Below are 24,950 nucleotides of genomic sequence, written 5' to 3' on the forward strand. Positions count from 1 at the left end.
TAGGGTATTTGCCTTGCACAAGGCCAGTCCAGGGTTGATTCCTGGCATCCCATATAGTCCCCCAAGCATCGCCAGGAGTAATTCCTAAGGACAGAAACAGGAGTAACCCCTAAGTATCACAGGATGTGAATTGAAAAGAAAAAAAAATCAGAAATTGATAGTGTTAGGGATCAGAGTGATGGGCTAGAGAGATGGCACAGCTGGTAAGGTGTTGGCCTTGCCCACAGTCAACAAGGCCGACCCGAGTTCGATTCTTCCGCCCCTCTCAGAGAGCCAGGCAAGCTACCGAGAGTATCTCGCCCGCACGGCAAAGCCTGGCAAGCTACCCGTGATGTATTCAATATGCCAAACACAGTAACAAGTCTCACAATGTTACTGGGCCCGCTCAAGCAAATCAATGAACAATGGGAGGACAATGACAGGGATCAGAGTTATAGTACAGTGGGTAGGGTGATTGCCTTGCATACAGCCAACCCTGGTTTGATCCCTAGTACCCCATATGGTACTCTGAGCACGGCCAGAAGTAACCCCTGAATATCAGTGGTGTGACTTCAAAACCAAAAAAAAAAGGTGTCAGATGGTTATGTATCTCCATTTTTTAATCAGCTACATCCCTAGTGCTTAAATAATAAAACACATACATAGCTGAATGGTGCTAATATTGAGTTAGGTAAAAAGAACTGGGAGAAAAAAGGAAGTTCTTCTATTCAACTACACTGATTTCTGTATGAGCTCTAAAATCCAACAGGAATCTAAATTTATGCCTTCAGAATTTAAGAGAAAGGAAGGAAAAAGATATCTACAAGTTATCTACCTAAAGATATTATATTGCTGGGAACCAAATCTGGGGCCAGAACTATGCAAGGTAAGTATTCTACCACTGAACTACATCTCAAACCGAGAACAATGTTTTGATTTGTTTTATTTTTTTTCAGTGCCAAAGATGAAACCTAGGACCACACATATGCAAATGTTCTCCAACTGAGCTACAACCCCAGTTCAAGAGATATTTTGAAGCCCTCACCATAAAAACATTATATGGGATAGGAATGAGAAGACAAGAAGATGAGATTCTAGAAGGAAACTGAGATGGGCACAGACTGAGAAGCTGAAAGCAGGAGAGAATTACGTCCCAGCAGTTCAGGAAAATTTTAGGAAGAGCACAATCAAAATCGTCAAGTTCTATAGAGAAACTAAAAATACAACCAAAGGAACTGACAGTCAGAAGACCAGATCTGATGCCAACAAACACAGATTTGATGGAGTGCACTTTACAAAACTTAGTTGTAAAGGGAAAGGCAGGGAACTTACTAATCAGGATGCAGAGTAACAGATGACTTCACTGTATACATTTATGCGTAAACCAGTTACCATATGATTCTAGTTCTACCTTCTCTTCCTCTGCCACTTGCCCTGCAACATATGCTTTACCTGTAGCCTAGTGCAACCTTCCAGATTTTGATACACGCTTTTAAAACTTTATACAAATATTTATGCATATAAACGATACATTACAGGTTTCCAAAACATTATGCAAAAAATGAGATATTAGGATTACTCATCTTGACTTTTTAAATTTAAGTATCTCAGAAAAATCTATGGGTAACTGATCATCACTAAGACAAAACTTCCAAAAGTTATGTAACAGTCCATGATATGCCTATAGCTCTTAATTTATGTGACCAATCACACTAAACCCTATAGATTAGTGACAACATATTTTAGCTATTGCTACTAAAAACATGGTTGAACGAGCTACAGAGATAACTTAAGGTTGGAGCACATGTCTAGCATGTCCAAAACCCTGGTTTGACTCCCAAAACTAATGTGCACTGCTAGAGAGCCCCCACCTCCACTCACACAAATTATAATCAGCTACAATATAATACAAGTATTACTGGGCATTAAACCAAAAAGAAATCACATCTTTCTCAGTTCAGACCTGGGAAATAAGTCAAAGGACTAGAGCACATGCTTTGCAGACAGCAAGTTCAGTTCAATCCCTTAAGTCGCATGATCCATGAAGCACCAAGCGAGGGCAGGGTGCGGCCAACCCCACCCCCCCAACATCTTTATAATTAACACCCTTATTAAAACTCAAAGTCATACCTCTGGCCAGTGGAAACAAATAATCTCTTAGGACCTTTTAACAAGACCTACTATTTATAAATTTCTCTTCCAAGAAGGGCTTTCTTTTAGTAGAAAATAAGATTACATATAACCTGTGCACTAGAAATGATCATTGCTATTGCCTTAGTAACTGCTTTTAGGTTTCTTCAGTGGCCAAATAAAATTCTACTACATTTTAAAATTTATTAATAATTTTCAATTTACTACTTAGAAAAGTCAAAAACACAGAACACTACATATGCTTTGCTTACTGTTAATGTTAATTCTATATTTTGCTAAGTGTGTGCACGTATACAAACATTAGGTTCTTTATTCCACATGTATTTTTATTGTTTTGGTTTTGGTATCACACCTACTGTTCAGCGGCTACTCCCATTTCTATGATAGAGGGGGAGTGACTTTCAGCAGTGTTCAGGAGATCCTGTGGTACTTGCAATGGAATATGGACCTTTGGCATGCAAAGCATGAACTCAGTGCTTTGAGCTATTTCTCCCGCCCTAGTTCTTATGTACTCTGGTCAGTATTTTCTATATGTAAGGTTACTCTCAACATCATAGTGTAGTTATCAACACAACTAACTTACATTGATACGCTAATTTATCTTCACTTTCCTTATTAAAATGAGCTAATCCTTTATAATCATTTCCCCCCTTAGTTCTGGACCAAGTTTAAGAGCAGGTATGTATTTAGTTATCTTTTTAGATAGTCTGAAACATTTCTCACTGCTTTCATTGGTTTTTCTTGATACTGATATTTTAAAATCTTTCATGGCAGGGCCGGAGCGATAGTACAGTGGACAGGGCGTTTGCCTTGCACGTGGCCCACCAGGGTTTGATCCCTGGCATTTCCTAAGGTCCCCCGAGCAACGTCAGGAGTTAATTCCTGAGTACAGAACTAGGAGTAGCCCCTGAGCACTGCCAGGTGTGACCTGAAAAGCCAAAAATATCACAAAAAAACAAAAACCTTTCATGCCGTTTTTTTTTTTAGGGGGGGCACGTTGGCAATTTTTTTAAAGTATAACATTCTTCATGGTTATACATTCTCAGAATGCCATAAAGTTATATCCTTTAAAAGGGTCAATCAGGAGCTAAATGACATCTCTCTTTTGATGGTTAATTTTGAGCACAAGGGTATTGCTGAATTTCTCTGCTATGTATCATGGGATTTTTCTTTCTCCTGTAAAGACGGTCACATGAATATACTGCACATCAAAAGTTCCTCCTAGATTCAACAGTCATTAGTGATTTTTGCATAATCATCTTTACCATTAATAGCATAAACTAAATCATTAAGACATTGAGGTATACAGGTAGGAACAGAAAGTGATTATGAAGGGATATAAGGAATTTTCATCACTTTGGGTAGTATAGGGTATTACTGTAAAATTCTTCTGCTGTATGTTTATTTTCATAATAACACATTGGGAGGTTTTGCTGCTAATGTTTTGGCCTCACCCAGTGATACTCAGTACCTATTCCTGGCTCTGTACTCAAGGCGAGGGTAGTGGACAGTATGTGGTGCTAGGGATCAAAAAAGGGTTGGCTGCTTTAAAGGCAAATGCCCTATTCTTTACTATCAACCCAACCCCTAAATACTGCATATTTTAAAAGCTCATAGGGGTCAGAGGAACCGTTCAATGGGCTGACTGTATGCAGCAGTAGGCAGAAGCCCAGTTTGATCCCAGTTCTGATACGGTGCCTTAGGCACCGCCAGGAGTAGTTCTGAACACTGCTACATGTGGCCCATAAACCCAAATAAACATGAATAACAACAGGAATATAATTATGTTATAAAGAACACAAATAGTAAATGGCTCATTTTGAGACAGTTTTTTCTTATGCTAGCATATACTGAGATCTCTAAAGTGCTGCATCAAGGATTATGGGTGGAACTGAACATGAAAAATTATTAGATGGCTAAAGGTCATTCTGGTGTTAATGAAAATACGGAAATAGATGTGTGCAGTTTTACAAAAACCTTTTATAAGACAGTAAAAAATATTTCTGAAAGGGAAGGGCCACATGGAGGACGGGACCCACAGCTCCCGGAGAAAAAGAAAAAAACAGGTTCCAAAAAGAGCCGAGATCATCGGGAAGTCCCAGATGGGGTAGGTACCGCATCCCGCCTCCCCCAGATGGAACCCCGGTGACCAGAAGCCTCTACAAGCACAGCTCGAGTATGCGGGAACTAGGACTTTTTCTCAAAACCGCGCGGCCGCAGACATCTCTCTATATACAAAGTGATCAATGGGAAGTAAACCACCCAACGTTTCTCCCTGAAAATCAGAGTTAAGTTTGGAGCACGGCCACAGCCCCAGAAACACAAGGACTTAATGCAGAACCCAGCAGCTTGGAGCAGAAAAGTGAACGGACTATGCGTTAATCCAGGCCATCATGTCTGCCCGGAGGGGAAAGGGTGTTGCCCCATTTGCCCTCTCTTCTCTGGAAAGAAGGATGGCGGCCGCATGGGAGCCTTGTGGACAGCAGGTATGAGCCGGGGGTGTGGGAACGACTAAAACCTCATGGGAAGGGGGGCGTTCCGGTCCGTCCTTCATGCCCTACCGAGGTCACCAGTTGCCCCCCGCGAGCGGCTCTCCAGCACAGCCACGGCCCCAGAAGCACAAGGACTTAATGCAGAACCCGGCAGCTTGGAGCAGAAAAGTGAAAGGACTATGCGTTAATCCAGGCCATCATGTCTGTCCGGAGGGGAAAGGGTGTTGCCCCATTCGCCCTCTCCTCTCTGGAAAGAAAGATGGCGGCCGCATGGGAGCCTTGTGGACAGCAAGTATGAGCCGGGGGTGTGGGGGCGACTAAAACCTCATGGGAAGGGGGGCGTTCTGGTCCGTCCTTCACGCCCTACCGAGGTTACCTGGTACCCCCCACGAGTGGCTCTCTAGCACGGCCACAGCCCCAGAAGCACAAGGACTTAATGCAGAACCCAGCAGCTTGGAGCAGAAAAGTGAACGGACTATGTGTTAATCCAGGCCATCATGTCTGTCCCGAGGGGAAAAGGTGTTGCTCCCTTCCGCCCTCCTCCCTCTGGAAAGAAAGATGGCGGCCACATGGGAGCCTTGTGGACAGCAGGTATGAGCCGGGGGTGTGGGGGAGACTAAAACCTCATGGGAAAGGGGGTGTTCCGGTCCATCCTTCACGCCCTACTGAGGTCACCATTTGCCCCCTGTGAGCAGCTCTCCAGCACAGCCACGGCCCCAGAAGCACAAGGACTTAATGCAGAACCCGGCAGCTTGGAGCAGAAAAGTGAACGGACTATGCGTTAATCCAGGCCATCATGTCTGTCTGGAGGGGAAAGAGTGTTGCCCCATTCGCCCTTTCCTCCCTGGAAAGAAAGATGGTGGCCGCATGGGAGCCTTGTGGACAGCAGGTATGAGCCGGGGGTGTGGGGGCGACTAAAACCTCATGGGAAGGGGGGCGTTTCGGTCCGCACTTCATGCCCTACCGAGGCCACCAGTTGCCCCCCACGAGGGACTCTCCAGCACGGCCATGACTCCAGAGCACAGAAACCAATTTCTGAACTATCTGACTTTCAGTAGAAATACTTCCACGGTCAATAAGTAAAATAGCAGAAATCCAAAACCAACATTTAATTCTTGAACCCAGCTGTAGAAAGCAAATCATTTCACAATGCTTTTTCAGCATGTCTGATTGGGGGGGGGGGGTAAACTCTAAATCATAGTGGTGAATCTTTTAATGAAACAATGAATCTAATCAAAGCAGATAGAGTGTTAACTAGAATTCATCTGCCTCACAGGGACTGGGAGGGGTGGGGGGTGGGGTCTTACTGGGGTTCTTCATGGGAAAAAATAAGTATTGGTAAAGGGAAATGTGTTTGATATTTGCATGACTGAGACCTAAACCTGAACGCTTTGTAACCTTTCCCACAGTGATTCAATAAATAAATAAATTAAAAAAAAATTTCTAGTGAGAGGAGAATACATCTAGCAGACAGATATTTCTAGCAGAGTGGAAGTGACCTAAGAACAGTGCTGAAGGGTCTTGGGTACTTTGGATGGAGGGAGTATATGCAGTAAATTTGTATATCTAGACCATAAATGTTAATATTATTGTAATTATGTTGCCTAAAAATACTGTAAAAATAGCATTTCTAAATTGATACATATTTTCACTGTGTATACCAAAGTACATATCTTTAAATAATGCACATTGTGTCTAACTTAGACTACAAAATTCATTTAAAAAAAATACTCAAGGGGGTTGGAATGATAGTACAGCGGGTAGGGCGTTTGCCTTACATGCAGCCAACATGGCCGACCCGGGTTCGATTCCCAGCATCCCATATGGTCCCCCGAGCACCGCTAGGAGTAATTCCTGGGTGCACGAGCCAGGAGTAACCCCTGAGCATCGCTGGGTGTGACCCAAAAAGAAAAAAAAAACAAAAAAAAAACAAAAAACTCGAGGGAAATGTAGTTCACCTTATACTAAGACATATACAGTATATGGAAAACACCATTTTAATGGCTGCACAAGATATATAACACTTGCTTATAAATATATCAGCATTTCTGGTTAGTCTTAGGAGCTTAACATGTCCTAACAATTTCCTCCCTCCTCCCCCCAGCACTCTCAACAATGTATCATGCCAGCTTAATTGCAAAGCTCATCAGAATTTGATTATTTTTTGTTTTCTGGGGGGACACACACCTCACAGTACTCTGGGAGATGGACTATGCAGTACTAGGGATTGGACACAGGTTATCTCAAATGCGTATCATATACTCAGTCTATTGGGCTACCTCTCTGGTAGCCCAATAGTACAATATTTATTGTACTATTTTGGTACAATATTTATTATTAAATAAATATTGTACTATTCTGGTACAATATTTATTATTAAACAAATTTTACCCATTTTATAGAAGGACTTGTTTTTTGAGATCTCCAAAAAAGTGACCAGGATGCCCAGTAGCCTTTCCCAGGGATTCTCAGCCAACTTGGCCAGGTCCACTAAGGCCTTGCGGTGCTGCAGGTTAACAGATGGCTTGCAACACTATACCTGGCACTGCCAGACGACCATAGGGAGCCAAGGATCAAACTGAGCTTGGTCACATGCAAGGCATGCACCTTTACCACTATACTAGCTCTCCAATCCCAAGCACACCTGTATGAAGCAAGGCATCGTGCTACGCTAGACTCTCTTTCAAATTTTATTCCTTGGTAAGATCTTTCAGTGAGTATTGTTAAATAGTCATTGTAAATATCTTTTTATACTGGAGCGATAGCACAGTGGGTAGGGCGTTTGTCTTGCACAAGGAAAACCCAGGTTCGATTCCCAGCATCCCATATTGTCCCCTGAGCACTGCCAGGAGTGCAGAGTGCAGAGCCAGGAGTAACTCCTGTGCATTGCTGGGTGTGACACCCCCCCAAAAAAAATGTTTCTAAAACTGTCTTTGCATATGTAAAACTACGCTTCATAATAACGACCAAAATTCAAAAATATAAATGCAAATATGACGACTCATTAATTCCAGAACAAAAACTTTGGTTAGTGGCTCTGTACTTAATGAGAGAATAAAATAAAGGTAGTACAGCAGTTGCGGTAGCTATTAATGAAGAAAGGTTCTGCTATTGGCTTCACTATACATTCAGCACTTTGTGAAGGTGAAAGGGAAAACACAGGAATGAACTACAGCATTTTAATTCCACTTGGAGAACATGCAGTAAATACCTAGGATTAATAAATCTACTTGTCTTAGTAGCTAGGTAGAATGATTCTAAGTTTATGTTTATGTAGATATAGTATGTACTACAAAACTGTCAGCTTTAATTCCCATTATCTGAAACAAACCTGTGTAACTTTCATCATCGTCAGATAAAGGCACCTCTCTTTTGAGCAGCAGCTCCAACTCCTCTGTTTCTGCTACATCCACTGGGCGCTCCCCATGTTTATTAGCTTGAAACGGATTTCCACCATGACGAAGTAACAGTTTCACTATCTGTAACATTAGACAGTAGGAAGATTCATAAATTACATCATTTCAGTCATTCTAATGAAAATACACAGTAAGCTTCATGTACTGTTTCCATCCCTTGTTTCTATTTGAAATCACTACTATCTTCAAGTTTCATTGCCATGCTCTTCCACCTGATGACCCTAAAAAAGAAATGCTCTACTTGAAAATTATGCATTTGAGTGTGGGGGTGGGGGGATCTTTTGGCAGGCTGGAGAAGCCTGTGTCTCTCCTGAATACGTTATCTCTCATCTCTTCTCATATTCCTGTAAGTGAATTTCTTTAAATAAAAGTATTTTACTTCACTTAAATTTGTGCGTGTCTGGGACGGGTCTAGGGGTGGGCTTGGAGCCAGAGGTATAGCTCAATGAACTGAACATGTTTTGCACACAGGAGGTCCAGGTTCACTCCCTGACACTGCAGTCATCCCCCAAGCACTGCCAGAAGCAACCCCTAAGCAAAGAGCCAGAAAGGAGACCCTGAACACCACAAGGTATCAATCTCCGTCTAGGCCAAAATTTAAGCTGGGCTATTTTCACAGTAAATCTCTTTACTTGCAATAATTCCCATTCCAATGTTTCATCAAATGTAATTATCAAGTACTTCATGTTCTGCAGGTAAATTAACAATAAAATTGTCTAACCTCCTGAAATGTGTAGTTTAGATGGAATCTCACGATGTTATTTCTGTTTAAGGTTAGTCACTATCAATGCTTTTGATCTTAGTTTTGGGGACTTGGGGGCTCTTCCCAGATGTACTTGGAAGTACATGGTCACAGTCAGCATTACTAGGCTTACGATGCAGGGCCCGACAGGTGCTCAACATGGTGAGGTGGGGATACTTAGGCCAGCTGAGCTGGGGGCTACCTATAGTCACACCTGCAGGCTGTAGAAAAAGTACATGCATGTAGGAAAGGGGGGGTATCAAACTTGAGGTCTAAGTCCCCTGCTTTATAACCCCCTTTCACTAATTCTCTTTCCCCCATCTCCCAAACATTTAAAACTGCTGTTAATGAACTCTGGAACTTCAACATCAAGGCTTTGCAATTTCACCAGGCCCCTTACAAAAACCTTTAATTTTGTATTGATCACTGAGATCTCTCTCTCTCTCTCTCTCTCTCTCTCTCTCTCTCTCTCTCTCTCTCTCTCTCTCTGTCACACCTGGCAATGCACAGGGGTTACTCCTGGCTCTGCATTCAGGAATTACTCCTGGCGGTGCTCGGGGGACCATATGGGATGCTGGTAATCGAAACAGGGGTGGCCGTGTGCAAGGAAAATGCCCTACCCACTGTGCTATCGCTCCAGCCCTCACTGAGATGTTTCTTAAAGAGCCCTCTCCTCCCTCACCCCTGAAATTATTATGTAAGCTGGTGCGTCATGAAACAAGGATCTGTAAGGTTAGCCATAACTGTATGTCTTTTTTATTTTGCATCTATATACTATTATGGAGGAGGATAAGATTCTTCCTTTCAACATCTTTTCAAAGGGTTAATCTCCAAAACCCTTTCTTGCTAGTTCATCTCTTTAAAATATCAATAGATTAAAGATAAAGTAAGTCACTGTTAAAAGTTTAAATTCCTATGCTCTAGCTAAATCTCTCAACTTATACAAGCTTCTGTAGAGATTTGCACCCCTGCACCATGTTTTTTTAATTAATTCTTCATTCTTGTATCTAAAATTATGCTAACATCAGTTATATAAAATAGGTCTTTAATGATCTAAGTTCATTACTATTTCTGTAGAATTCTGTCCTAGATCCAATGTTTCACGTTTGAATTGAAAACATCATCTACTCTGACTGAATACGGTAATTATATAACCCATTCATTTTATTCTTTATTCTTTCTCAGCCCACTTTCTTGAACTTCAAACATAAGTATCCAATCATTCACTGGATATATTCAGCTGGATATATGTGTATCTCAAACCAATAGGTCTGAGGTAGCTCAAACCAAGAGGTCACAAATGGTTTGTTAAGATGGCTATAAAGGGTTTTGTTTTGGCCCTTCAAGTGGTGGCAAAAAGGTCCAGCACCCCACCAGTCATTTTTGACCAAGCAGGCTGCTGGTTCAATACAAGGGTCTGAAGATGTGATGCTGCTTGGACCCCATGTACTGGAGTTTACCTGGCAGTGCCGGGGGTCTCCAGGACCATATTTAGAAGTGCTCAGAGGTTCCTAGAGCCACACTTGGCAATGCTTGGGAACCATTTGGCAGCTGCGAAATTGGGTTGAGCTCATGATAAACATGTGCACTAATCACAATACTATCTCCTCACTCAAAGCACCTTATCTTTTATCTACCTTCGTTTTGGGTTGTACCTGGCAGTGCTCAGGCTTATTACTCCTGGATCTGTCTTTTGGTGGATGGAGCTCGGAGGATCAAATGTGGTGCAAATGACTGAACCTGGGTAGGACATACACAATCTAAGTGTTCTCTCTACCTTATGAATTATCTCTCCAGCTCCCATCTACTTTCATTTTTAGAGTAACTGCTAAAATCCAGTCTCTAAAACCAGAAATCAGAGTCATCACTGTCTACAATGAATATGTTATAATGAATAAGTAGACTACTACTACTAATTCTGTTTTTATCCCACTTCTCCCAACTTTATGTTCTATTTTTGTTGATATTACTGTGTTTTATCATATGCAAATTGACATTAGTATAGCACACATTTCTCCCCTTGTTCTAAATCAAGTCTTTCAGTTCCAATTATATAATGGTATTTTCTGGTACTTAGAAAAGTAAGTCAAGCTGTGCATGTGCCACCCCACATTTCTCCTTCTGAGATGTGTACTTTCATACTCTCCTACTTTAATGCTGAGATGTGTACTTTTGGGTTCTCTCCACTCTGGAAAAGCCCATGTTCTCCACTGAGCATGTATCTTACCTTCCCTCTCTCCTTACGGCCCTTTATTTCCCAATAAACGTGTTATACTTCAGGAAAAAAATCACCCAAAAAACCCCACATCCTTTAAAAAAAATCATTATTAATGTTGTAAATTAAAGCTTCAAATGAAAGTACTTAAGAAGATGCATAATAATGAAAGTATTTCCATACTATGAAAGGATAAACTGTTAATACTGACAGAAATATAAGACTGCATCAAAGAAACAAGTTATTAATCATATGCTTATGATTTTAAAAGGTAACTCTGCAAGGCTGCTAATGAAGAACATAGCGTCACTAAGTCCCAAAACCTATCTCCATACACGTAAATGACACACCTAAGTTTGCTGCTTACATCTTTCTCAATTTTAAGCATTGTCTATTGTCTAGCAGGGAAAAAAATAGATTTGACTCTTTCCCCTATTCTTCCCCAATACATAAAATTCCTTTCTCCTTAACTTTCCAACATAATGACAGAATCTCTGTATATTACTATGATTAAAGAAAACATCAAGCCAACTTTACAAAGTGAATTTCTGTGCATAACTTCATTTTCCCTGGAGTCAATGATCCTGAGTTTTCATTAGTACAATTTTCAACATACTCACTCTTAATTCATTCTGTTATAAATATAGACCTCATTATCAAAGAAGTACTAGTGTACTTTAGAGTACATAGCATAATACTGAAGGTAGGGGTACTTGTCTTGCACACAGCAGACTCAGGTTTGATTTCTATCACTCCACATATTCCCTTGACACATGCCCGGAGTGACCCAGGACTACAGAGCACTGAGCTAAGGAGGAAGCCCTGAGCTAAGCCAGGTGTGGCCCAAAAGCAAGAAAGCACACAGGGACCTTTTTAATATACTACTGTATTTTTCAAGCCAACTTTTTTGGGGGGCGGTAGGGGGTGTTGAAGATGCAGAGAATAGGGTACTACCTGATGGTGCTTCCAGAACTCACTCCGTGCTTAGAGATCACTCCCAATGGCACCCCAAGACCTCTCTCTCTAAAATAGACTGGTTGCTGTCTAAAGTTTGCTTCCTTTAAATTTTCCTTCCGTAACTCACTCCGTGCTTAGAGGTCACTTCCAACGGCATTCCAAGACCTCTTTCTCTGACTGGTTGCTACCTAAATTTTGCTTCCTTTAAATTTTCCTTCCCCTAAATTTTGCCTTTGTCATCTACCTTTATCCAATTATCCCAAAATACCTTTCCCTCACTTTTGTGCTGGATATACACAACTTTGTGTACACACACACACACACACACACACACACACACACACAGAGAGAGTAATAGTACCAAGAGGACAATTTTTTTTATTTCATTGAAGAGGCCATACCTGGTAGTGTATAAGTGTTCATATTGTGCCACAGATTAAATTTGGCATGAATGGCATATGCTCAGCACACATGGAGCTACCTCGCCCCGCTCTATTATTCTCTCATCCCTGGCATTTTAGAATTAAAGGTGCAAGGAGCTGGAAAGATAGTAAAGCAGGTAGGGCCTTTGCCTTGATCCCTGGCACTCCATATGGTCCTGAGTACTGCCAGGAGTAATCCCTAAGCATAGCCAGGTGTGGCCCCTCTGCCCCAAAGCACTCCCCTCCCCCGCAAAACAATAAGAACTAAAGGAGTGTTTATATGTAGGTCTTTCCTGAAGAAAAGCCTGAAAATAGCCATTATCTACCTAAGATAATTATTTATTAAAGATAAGGAAATGGAGGTTCAAGAAGAGAAGTAACTTACACACTGTAACTTAACAGTGTGTCAAACAGACCAGGCCAGAGTTTAATCCGATCTCTTTATACTAAATACCATTTTCCCTAACTAAAATAAAATGCCTCTTAAAAGTTAAAAGTGGGCTGGAAAGAGAGCACAATGGATAAGTAAGGCATCTGCCTTGCAAGAGGCTGATCCATGTCTGACTTCCAGCACCATGTATGGTCGAAGAGCACCAGGAGTAAGGAGGAGCACAGATGGGTGTAATGCTGTGCCCCTCCATCCCCGTATTAGGGAGTATAACACTTGAAAATTTTTGTCAGAAAAATATGCTTCAAATATCCTATCTAGGTATCTGATTACCCAGTGATATTAAAAACCCTACTGGAAATAGTATCAAACAATGACAGATACTTAGGTTTGGATTATAAAACTCTTAGAGTTCTAAACCGGGGGAAAGGTAGAAGAGGTGGGCTAGAAGTGACATAAGGATACTGGTGGAGGGTATTGGGCATTTTGCTAGTGGTGGGCTGCAGAACCTGTACATTCTATTATAGACATTAACTCTAACCATGCTACCTAAACTATAAAAACAAAATTTCTATCTCATTAACCTGTATACTCAAATAGGAAACAGATAATGCTTACTATAATTTTGACAGGAATCAGCAATTTGAAAGTAGAAAAAAGAAAATAAAATATTGACAGATGATCCAGCAATAAATGAAACACAAGTCATATGGACTAAGAAATAAATACTGGCGTGACTTTATATTTTGATAGTGCTTATTTTGGTTTTTCTATATACTTACATCTCTGTGTCCACTACTTGCAGAATCATGAAGTGGAGTGTCATCATCTAATCCTTGTGTGTTAACATCTGCTCCAGCTGCTATAAGTATCTTAGCAACATCGTAATACCCAACGTTGCAAGCTTCATGCAGTGGTGTCCAACCTAATGTGAGAATATTAACATAGGGTTTCATTTATATATTTTTCAGAAACATACTTATGCATGGGCTGGAGCAATAGCACAGCAGGTAGGGCGTTTGCCTTGCACGCAGCCAACATGGCCGACCCGAGTTCGTTTCCTCCACCCCTGTTGGAGAGCCCGGCAAGCAACCGAGAGTATCTCGCCTGCACGACAAAGCCTGGCAAGCTACCCGTGACGTATTCGATATGCCAAACACAGTAACAACAAAGTCTCACAATGGAGACGTTACTGGGCCCTCTCTAGAAAATCGATGAACAAAAGGAGGACAGTGACAATGATACTTATGTATCAACTCTGAATGTCTATTGTACAGAACAAAGGTACAGTTACAAAGAAGATAGCTGATAGCACCATCAATTTTATAGAAGGATCATGGTATTATTTCTAATGGAAAATACTTGACTAAAATATTAAACATTTAATGGGGCCAGAGAAATAGTACAGTGGTTAGGACGATTGACTTGTGCATGGCCAACTTGGTTTTATCCCTAGCATCCCAAAGGGATCTGCTGAGCACTAACAGGAGTGGTCTCTAAGCCAGAAAATAGGCAGGTATGGTCCCAAAACACAAAATATTTAAGTTTACCCAAAAAATTTTATGACCTCATTATACTTTAGGATAGTCATTCTAACTATGGAAAAATATTGTGTTTGGGGTTTTTTTTTGCGGGGGACAGGGGAACGGTTGGAGAGGGACATAGCTGGTGATGCTCCTGGTTTACTCCTGGCTCTAGGCTCAAGATCAGGGATCACTACTGGTGGGGCCATATGGAGCAACAGGGATCAAACATGGCTTGGCTGCCAGCAAAGAAAGCTATGCGCTGTACTATCACTCCAGCAGAAAAGAATTTTACAAAGGCAAAATGTTAATTAGCTTGTTCAGATCTTTCAGTAAACAAAACCCCTTGTAGTTTACAGGTTATTTCTGTTCATTTTTTTTCAGTCTTAACACTTAATTTTAACTGCAACAAATTTATCTTTTGACAGTTTTAAAGTCACATATAAGGAGCAATAGCATAGAGGGTAGGGCATTTGCCTTTCACGCAGCTGACCCGGGTTTGATCCCCAGCATCTGATATGGTTCCCTGAGCGCCGCCAGGAGTAATTCCTGAGTGCAGAGCCAGGAGTAACCCCTGTGCATTGCCAGGTGTGACACAAAAAGCCAAAAAAAAAAAAAAAAAAAAAAAAGAGAATGTACTTATAAAAAAATTTTTTTAAAAAAGTACTTGTAATTTTGAGTAAGTAAAATGAAATACTATCACCATGTTTCCATTGATGTCATATTCAAGTTAATAAATTTTCCTCTTCCTAAAAAACTTGTGAATAAACTACCCTGAGAATGTTATATAATTCAATTTCACCTACAATAGAATCAAGAACGATAAAGTAATATCACGGTCACAGTCACGGTCCTCCCGTTGTTCATCGATTTGCTGGAGCGGGCCCGGTAACGTCTCCATCATGAGACTTGTTGTTACTGTGTTTGGCATATCGAATACGTCACGGGTAGCTTGCCAGGCTCTGCCATGCGGGCAAGATACTCTTGGTAGCTTGCCGGGCTCTCCGAGAGGGGCGGAGGAATCGAACTCGGGTCGGCCATGTTGGCCGCTTGTAAGGCAAACGCCCTACCTGCTGTGCTATCACTCCAGCCCAATTGATATAAAGTAATATATCAACTAAAATACGATTTTAATATTTTTAAATACTACCCACTGACAGGGAATTCAGAGATCAGAGTTTTTATGTATATACTTCAAAAGTTTTGTAATATAGTATAGTATTTTTAGGACTCTTTCATTCAGAATAGAGAAATGTGTGGGAGAGACAACAGCGAGAAGATGAAGGTCAGGCTACTGCCTTATATGCAGCAGACTTTGGTTGGATTCCTGGAGCCTCATAGAGTGACCCAAATACAGTTAAGAGTGATCCCTGACCACAGAGCCAGTGAGTAAGTCTGAGTAAAGCAGGTGTGGCCACGCCCCCACCCGCCCCTGGCCTCCAAATAATACAAAATGCACTTTAAAATATAATTAAAATTTGCTTAGAGGAAATTACAAATTTTAGTTCTCAATAATTAACCTACCTGCAAAATCTTTAACATTCACATTTGCCCCTAAACTTATTAATTCTTTGACTTGTTTCACATCTCCACGAATAGCTGCCATGTGTAAAGGAGTTTCACCACGTTCATTTCGTTTATTAACTTTATCTTTTTGCCGAGATGAAGAAGTAGGAGTTTTCTTTTGGGCTGATGTTTGTGATGGATGATTTGGAGTGGATTCTGTAAGAGAGAAGAAAGTTAACACAAGTACTAGGCTAAATATTTTTACATTCATTTAAAGGTTTTTAGAAAGCAACTTGCCAATTTCCTGAAAGAAAAAACACCTTCTTATCCTAACAATCTGAAACTTGATTTGGATGATAGCTAATTTGACCCAAATATACAAAATATTTCATAGGTAATTAAATATTGAATAAGCAAATTTTAGGAAATGTTTGTGCCAATTTTAAAAATGGCTCTCTTACTCCTTGTCCCCAATGCTGTGCTGGTCTTCTTCCCTTCCCAGGTCAGTTAACCCGCCAGTATTTGAACCCACAACTTGGCTTTCTCCGTGTAAGCGCCCCAGGCGTCCTCTAGGACCCTGGGACAAAAGCAGCCCTGAGCCTCTTTCTCCTCGTCCCCAGTGCTGTACCAGCATTCTTCTCCTCTCAGAACCACACCAGGTTCCCGTGGGGGGCATGGCCTCTTCAGAAGTCCGTGTGGCCTAATTCCAGGCTGCAGGTAGTTTACGCATACCAAGAAATCTAGTGTAACATCTTAGTTCCCATACCTACACACCAACATGAAAAAACAACACAAATCCCCACCACATGGGTACGAAGATGAAAAGAGTTCAGAAGCCTCAGTAGGTGCTCCTCACCTAAGGGATCTCTCTGAGAAAGAATTCAGATATGAAGTCATGAAGATGTTCAATGAAACAGTGAGAGAGATATCCAGTAAATTAAAGGAGGACATGAAAGAAACAATCGAGAAACTACGGGAAGAAATGAGAGCAGAAATTGGAAAGCTACGCACAGAAATGTTGCAAATTAAAGATTCCATAGATGAAATAAAAAAACTCAGTCTGTGCCCACAACGGTAGAATGACTACAGCTGAAGACAGAATCAGTGAGCTGGAAGATCTGCTGCACCAAACCAACAAGTAACAACAATGCCAAGAGATCTCTAAATACCTCTAGAGTGAATCAGAGTCCTAGGAGATTATTCCAAGAGGAACATTAAAATCATTGGAGTAACAGAAGCTACAGGAAACAATCCCAATGAAAAAGTCCTGGTTAAACAAATAATTGCTGAAAAAGTCCCAGAGCTGGACAATGCAGTCATTCAGATTCAAGGAGCCCGAAGGGTGCCAGCTAAAAAAGACCCTAACAAAAACACTACAAGACACATCATAGTTAGAATGATTGATGCCGCAGATAGAGACACAATACTGCAAGCAGCAAGGTCAAAGAAGGAAATCACATACAAAGGAGCACCCCTTAGATTTACAGCAGACCTATCAGAGGAAACCCTCCAAGCCCCAAGACAATGGTGGGATAAAGTGAAAAAAAATTCAATGAAATGAAAGCATCAGCAAGAATACTTTATCCAGCAAAACTCTCATTCAATCTCGATGGAATGATACACAATTTTATAGATATACGATAGTTCAGTATAGACTCAAAACCAAACCTAAAAGAAGGACTAAAAGGGCCCTGTAATTCAAGAAAGAAAACATCCATAAGCACAACAAACCTTTACAGAAAGATGGCACAAAACCCCATGACAATAATCTCTCTCGACATCAATGGTCTAAATTCACCAAATAAGAGACACAGAGTGGCAAAATGAATTTAGAGACAGAACCCAACATTCTGCTGCCTACAAGAAACTCATCTCAACAGTCAGAGCAAACACAGACTCAAAGTGAAAGGATGGAAAACAATCCTGCAAGCAAACAGCTCCCTCAAAAAAGCTGGGGTGGCCATACTAGTATCCAACAACATCAATTTCAGGTTGAAAAAGATTAGAAGGGACAGCGAAGGCTATTTTCTATTCATCAAGGGATACGTACAACAGGAAGAAATCACACTCTTAAATGTATATGCACCTAATGAGGGAACAGCTAAATATTTAAAACAATTGCTAACAGATTTTAAGGAGGACACTGCTACCAACACAATAGTAGCTGGAGACTTCAACATCGCCTTATCACCTCTGGATAGATGAACAAGAACAAAACTCAGCAAGGAAACATTGGCTTTGAAAGAAGAAATAGAACAGAAAGGGCTTACAGACCTATACAGGGTTTACACCCCCAAAAGAAAGAATACACATTCTTCTCCAGTGCACACGAAATATTTTCCAAAACAGACCATGTGCTAGGCCACAAAACATACCTCAAGAGAATCAGGAAGATAGAAATAGTATCAACAATCTTTTCAGACCATGATGCACCGAGAATAGAAGTGAATCACACACAGACAAAGAACCAAATCAAATAACCTGGAAATTAAACAACTCAATGTTGAACAACGAGTGGGTCAGGAAGGAAGTCAAGGAAGAAATCAAAAGATACCTGGAAGCAAATGAGAATGAAGATACGAGCTACCAGAACCTATGGTTGCAACTAAAGCCGTGTCAAGGGGGAAAATTTATACCTCTGCAAGCATTTCTCAGGAAGGAAGAAAGGGTCCACATAAACAACTTGACTTCACAGCTCAAGATCTTAGAAAAGGATCAACAAAAGGAGCCCAAATCAGGAAGAAGGAAAGAGATCATAAAACTTAGAGCAGAAATCGACGACATGGAGACCAAAAAAAAAAAAAATTCTGAAAGATCAATGAAACCAAGAACTAGTTTTTCGAGAAAATAAGATAGATAAACCACTAGCAACAAAGAGAGAGAGAGAGAGAGAGAGAGAGAGAGAGAGAGAGAGAGAGAGAGAGAGAGAACCCTAATAAACCGAACTAGAAATGAGAAGGGGGATATCACAACAGAAACCAAAGAAATTCAAAAGATCATCAGAGACTACTTCAAGAAGGTCTAGAGTACCTGAATAGAATATTAACATCAAGGAAATTGAAACTGTAATCAAAAGTCTTCCCAAAAACAAAAGCCCAGGTTCAGATGGATTCACTAGGGAATTCTTCCAAACATTTAAAGAGGACCTGTTGCCAATTCTTCTCAAGATTTTCAGGGAAATTGAAGAAACAGAAACTCTCCCAAACAGTTTCTATGAAACCCATATCTCTCTAATACCAACAGGAAACAAAGACACCACAAGAAAAGAAAACTACAGGCCAATATCCCTAATGAACACAGATGCGAAGATTATCAATAAATAAATAAAATACTAACAAACAGAATTCAACAACCTATCAAAAAGATCATACACCATGACCAAGTGGGATTCATCCCGGGGATGCAAGGATGGTTTAACATTCAGAAATCAATCAACATAATCCATCATATCAACAAAAGAAAAGATAAAAGCCATCTGATCATATCAATAGATGTAGAGAAAGCATTTGACAAGCTCCAGCACCCGTTTATGATGAAAACCCTCACCAAAATGGGTATACAGGGGACTTTCCTCAATATAGTTAAAGTCATCTACCATAAGCCTACAGCAAGGATCATCCTCAATGGGGAAGAACTGAGAGCTAGAGTCTGGAAAAAACCTGAGTGCCGGAGAACAGATGACTGGTTAAAGAAACTTTGGTACATCTATACAATGGAGTTCTACGTAGCTGTTAGAAAGGATGAAGTCATGAAATTTACATACAAGTGGTACTACATGGAAAGTTATCATGCTAAGCGAAATAAGTCAGAAAGAGAGAGACAGACAAAGAAAGATTGCATTCATCTAGGGAACATAAAGTATCAAAACAGGAGACTAACACTCAAGAATAGCCTAGATAAGTACCAGGAGGTTCACTCCATGGCTAAGAGGCCAGCTGCACAGACTAGGGGAAAAGGCAGCTAAGACAGAGAAGGGAGCACCAAATAAAGGGTATTGGAAGGATCCTCCCAGGCTGGGAGATGCATGCTGAAAGTAGACTATAGACCGAACATGATTGCCACTCAATGCCTCTTCTGCAAACCACAGCACCCAAAAGGAGAGAGAACAAAACGGAATGCCCTGCCACAGAGGCAGGATGGGATGGGGGAGGGGGGAATGGAGGGAGGGAGGGGGATACTGGGATCAGTGGTAGTGGAGAATGGGCACTGGTGGAGGGATAGGTAATTGATCACTGTGTAACTGAAACCCAAGAACAAAAATTTGTAAGTCTGCAACTGTACCACATGGTGTTTCACTAATAAAAATTTAAAGAAATAAAAAAAATGGCTTTATGAGCTGGAATAATAGTACGGGGGTTGCGTGTTTGCCTTGTATGTGTCCAACTCAAATTCTATCATCAACATCCCCATATGGTCCCCTGAGCACCACCGAGTTAATTCCAAACAACAACAAAATCGCCTTAACAATAACAAACTATCAAATTTATACCCAAGGAGCATTTTCTCAATGAATAATTATATTAAACTGTTAAAAATCATTATTTTCCTAATGTGTTATTATAAGAATGAGATAAAATGACATTTAAGACTAGAGTTCAGACAAAGCAAAGGACTGAAGTTCTAGACTAATATTAAGTATAAAATTAAGGGTTTTTTTTTCCATACTTAATGGACATGTTTTTTGGGGGGGTAGTGCAGAGCCTTAGACATGCTCTACCAATGACCACATCCCCACATCCTTTCCTTTCTAAATTCCAGTAGCTTAATAAAAAAATTTCTGTTAATAGAGGCCATCCCCAGTGGTGCTTGGGGGGTTTCGCATCACCCCCAGTGATATATAGTGCTGTACTGATGGTTTAGTGTTTCAGGGCCACCTGACCACACTTAGAGGTATCACTGACATTTTTGGTTTGAACAAAGAAAACACATTCCAATTTCAAGAAATGATAAACTATATGATAACCAATGTTTCCTCCTATTTCAGAACTACTGGGAAACACACAGACACAAAGCTCAGTTTTTTTTCTCATGCACACACACATACATACACACACACACACACACACACACACACACACACACACGGTTTCACAAAGTTAAAAAAAAAACATGAACAATGTTAATAACTCTTTTTTTTTTTTGGTCACACCTGATGATGCACAGGGGCCAGTCCTGGCTCTGCACTCAGTAACTACCCTGGCGGTGCTCAGGGAACTATATGGGATGCTGGGAATCGAACCTGGGTTGGCTGCATGCAAGGCAAACGCCCTACTCGCTGTGCTATCGCTCTATCCACTCATTTTTAAAATTAACTATTTTATATGACTTTTTGTTTTTGGGTCACACCTGGCAGTGCAGTAGTACTTCAGGCTTATTGCTCAGGGAACCACATAGTTTTGGGGATTGATGGTGGCCATTCTGTTTGGAAAGCATGTGCTCAGCCTGTTGGACTATTTCTCTAGCCCTAAATTAAACACTTTTAAAGAAAATACTACTGTTAATAAGACAAAAACAGTTCTCTAGCATCAGTTAATAATTTTATTGCCAACTAAAATGATTAAGTGTGCTAAAGCAAATATCCTTTCTGAAATAAGAGAAAAATTTATGGCTTACCTTTTGGATTTTAAAATACATTGTATCAGTAGCAGTTTCTTATCAATGCATTTCTAGAATGGACACTGCACAGAGCAAGAATCATGTCTATCTTACTCATCAGTATTCCTTAATTTAAGACGTCCTGATACCAGTTACTCATGCAGTCACTGTCTCTGTTCTCCCGTTGCTCATTGATTTGCTCGAGCGAGCCCAGGAACATCTCCATTGTGAGACTTGTTGTTACTGTGTTTGGCATATAGAATACGTCATGGGTAGCTTGCCAGGCTTTGCCATGCAGGCAAAATACTCTCGGTAGCTTGGCACGCTCTCAGAGAGCGGTGGAGAAATCAAACCCGGCTCGGTTGTGCCCGTCGCGTGGAAGCAAATGCCCTAAGCTGTGCTATCGCTCCAGTATGAGTTTTAAAGCGGAAGAATCAATAGTGATGGCCGAGACATTTTTTGTTTCACTAATTTTTTTTAATCACTGTTTTTACAAGAGCAGAAGCCTGGAGAAATAACTCAATGGGCTAAGCACATGTTCTGCTTTATAGAAGGCGCAAGTTTGTTCCGTGGCAGTACATTGTCTTATGAACACTTCTGGAAGCAACCCCTGTCAAGGTACCTAATCTCCCCTCCCAAGCCCACCCCTGCCAGTTATACTTCTTGCTATGGATCAAATACAAGAAAAGAGATTTATGGAATAAAAAGTTTCAAATAACGGAAGATTTCTATTTAATAAAAATCAAAGTTAATATTCTACAAAAATCTTTAAAATTTCACACTAATATTAAAGATATTTAAAGTTATATCTCTAATTTGGGCAAGAAGGGGATAGAAGATGGGAGAATAACTAAAACAATATGCTCTCTCTCAAAATATAGATGTAAGGGCTAAAGAGAGAGCATAGGAACTAAAGTGCTTGTTTTGCATGAGGCTGACTCACATTCAATCCCCAGCAACACATATGGCACTCTGCACACAAGGCCTGGAGTAGCTTCTTCACACTGTGCCAGAAATAGACTCTGAACACCACAGGGTATAGCCAAAACCATTCCCTCAAACAAATAAACACCAATAAAACAAAATTATCCTGCAGGTAACCAGTTGACCCAGGCTTAATCCTGGTCATCACATACAGTTCCCACACCACTGCCAGGAGTAAGCCCTGAGTGCAGAACCAAGACTAAGTGCTGGGCCAAAAAAAAAAAAAAAAGAAAAAAAGAAGAATCCTAACATGTTTTCATTAGTGAAACAAAACTATATATAGAGATGCTACATGCATGTTTTAATTAGGAACTGTGATACACAAAATCTCTACAACTTTTACCTTAATGTCCCTATGTCACCTCTTCATATGATACCCTCCAGTTCCACCCACATTGCAATGGACAGTGGGAAAGGGTCAAGGGCATGGTGGAGGTGGTGGGATACAGTAACTTTGTATATTAATACTATAAATTTCAACACTGTTGCAACCATATTATGTAAACTATAATAAATTAAAAAAGAATGAAACTTCTGCCAGTTTTTTTTCAGTAAACATAGGAAAAGCTAACTAAAAAGTTGTGTCTTTTCCAGTGCTCTTCAACAGGGCCTTTTATACAACCAAGTTTATTTAAAGACATCTTAAATTCAGAGTCAAGGTCTTTTTCTCCAGACCAAAATAATAATGAGAACTATGTAACTTTTCTTTTGTGTTGTAAGATGTCAGAATACATAGCTAAATTCAAAACTCAACAGTAACAATTATTATTTTTTTTTCCTTTTGGGTCACACCCTGTGATGCTCCAGGATTACTCCTGGATCTACACTCAAGAATTACTTGGGCAGTGCTCAGGGGACCATATGAGATGCTGGGAATTGAACCCGGGTCAACTGTGTGCAAGGCAAAACATCCTATCCACTCCAGCCCAGTAACAATTATCTTTACCCAGTTATCTGGTTTCATATACCTTTCAGCACTTTTTTAAAAAAATTGGGTTTGTTAATTCTTTTTGTTTAAGTTCTGCTGCTATGCCACCTTAATCAGTTTTATTCATATATTCACAATATATGAATAAACATATGAACATGTGGCACAACACCTTAATTAGAAACACCTTAATTAGAAAGCATTAAATAAGAAAGAAATTACATTTGCAGATATTTTCTTTTAATTTAGATATTAAATGAATAAGGGCTGGAGCGATAGCACAGCGGTAGGGCGTTTGCCTTGCACGCAGCCAACATGGCCAACCTGAGTTCGATTCCTCCGCCCCTCTCGGAGAGCCCGGCAAGCTACCAAGAGTATCTCGCCCGCACGGCAGAGCCTGGCAACCTCCCCGTGACGTATTCGATATGGCAAACACAGTAACAACAAAGTCTCCAATGGAGACGTTACTGGGCCCGCTCGAGCAAATCGACAAACAACGGGAGGGCCTTTACCTTTATTAAATGAAACAAGGATTACAGACTTATTTCTACAAATAATAATGTGTTAAGACTGTTAGTACCAGTATGTTAATAAACTAAAAAGTAAATTCTAAATCCAGAGAAGCTTTATAAAAAACAGTTCAATGATAAGGATCAGTATGTAGCCTAACAATAAAACAAAATGATCAGTAAGGTAGTAACACAAAATTCTGTAAAATAGGAATCCTGAGTTGACTGGTGTCTAAATCACTCCTTTTAGGTGACAAATATTCACTGAACGTTCACTTAGTCTAAAGATCCCTTCTCTTGGGACCCAAGACTCCAAGGGCTAGAGCACATAGAAGGAAAGGCTGAATTCTCAGTATCACATGGTCTCCTGAGTACAGCTGATGAATCCCAATCTCTGAGCTGGAAGTAACCCCTCAGCACTGCTAGGTCAAGCCCCAAATCCAAAACTAAAATCCCTGCTCTTATATATCTTCTTATCTGGTGAAGAATACAGACAGAAAATAATTATCATGCAACAAGTAAACAAAACTCCCAGGTATATCATTTTTCAGGCTGAAAACTCTGGGATCTTCTTAGAGTGGGGGGTGGGGCAATCTCCCCTACACCCCTGTACTGCCAGAAACGCCATTAAAACAATGGCCCATCTTAATGACAAATCTCAGAAGAGATGCCAAGCCAAGCTATAGACCTTCAGGATGAAAACTCTGGGGACCCCTGGGGTGAGTGTGGGTGTGGGGAGTGGATGGAAAATCATCCCATTTCTACAGACCGTGGCAGTTCCTGAAGCATGCAGTACATATGTGGCTGTGCAACACTCCCAAATTCCACAATATTCCAAATTCCCAGCAGGAGCAAAGAAAATTAGATGGAAAGTAGAACAGATGCCAACTAAGCTAAGCCAACAAAAAAATACAAAAGGCTCAACTAGCAAAAAACTGCTCAGTAAACACTAACTTTAATAACCACATTGTGAGATGTAACAATTTTCACAGATTTTCTTTTACTGAACTATTTCTTAATAACCCCATTTGCCATCTTTGTTCTAACAAGCAATATAAAATAATTTTGAGCCTACTAAGGGGGGGGAGAAACTGGGAACAATGTTGGAGGGGAGGTCACACTGGTGGTGGGACTGGTGCTGGA

At 40.6% G+C, this 24,950-nt stretch overlaps 1 protein-coding gene across 3 annotated transcripts in view; it reads right to left on the bottom strand.

Moving 5' to 3' along the window:
* Positions 1 to 24,950, bottom strand: part of ANKRD12 (ankyrin repeat domain 12) — a 121,235-nt gene that overhangs the window by 49,883 nt on the left and 46,402 nt on the right. For 2 of the 3 annotated variants that reach the window (XM_056138279.1, XM_056138278.1), the window contains 3 exons: positions 15,810 to 16,007; positions 13,545 to 13,687; positions 7,954 to 8,101 (listed from right to left, as the gene is read on the bottom strand). In XM_056138279.1, the coding sequence (XP_055994254.1) occupies positions 7,954 to 8,101; positions 13,545 to 13,687; positions 15,810 to 16,007 (489 nt within the window). Of the gene's footprint in view, positions 1 to 7,953; positions 8,102 to 13,544; positions 13,688 to 15,809; positions 16,008 to 24,950 lie in introns of those variants that run through there. The other variant, XM_056138280.1, reaches the window with a different exon arrangement.

The sequence above is a fragment of the Sorex fumeus genome, unplaced genomic scaffold (genome assembly GCF_029834395.1).
Source record: "Sorex fumeus unplaced genomic scaffold, SorFum_2.1 ptg000128l, whole genome shotgun sequence".
NCBI lineage: Eukaryota > Metazoa > Chordata > Mammalia > Eulipotyphla > Soricidae > Sorex > Sorex fumeus.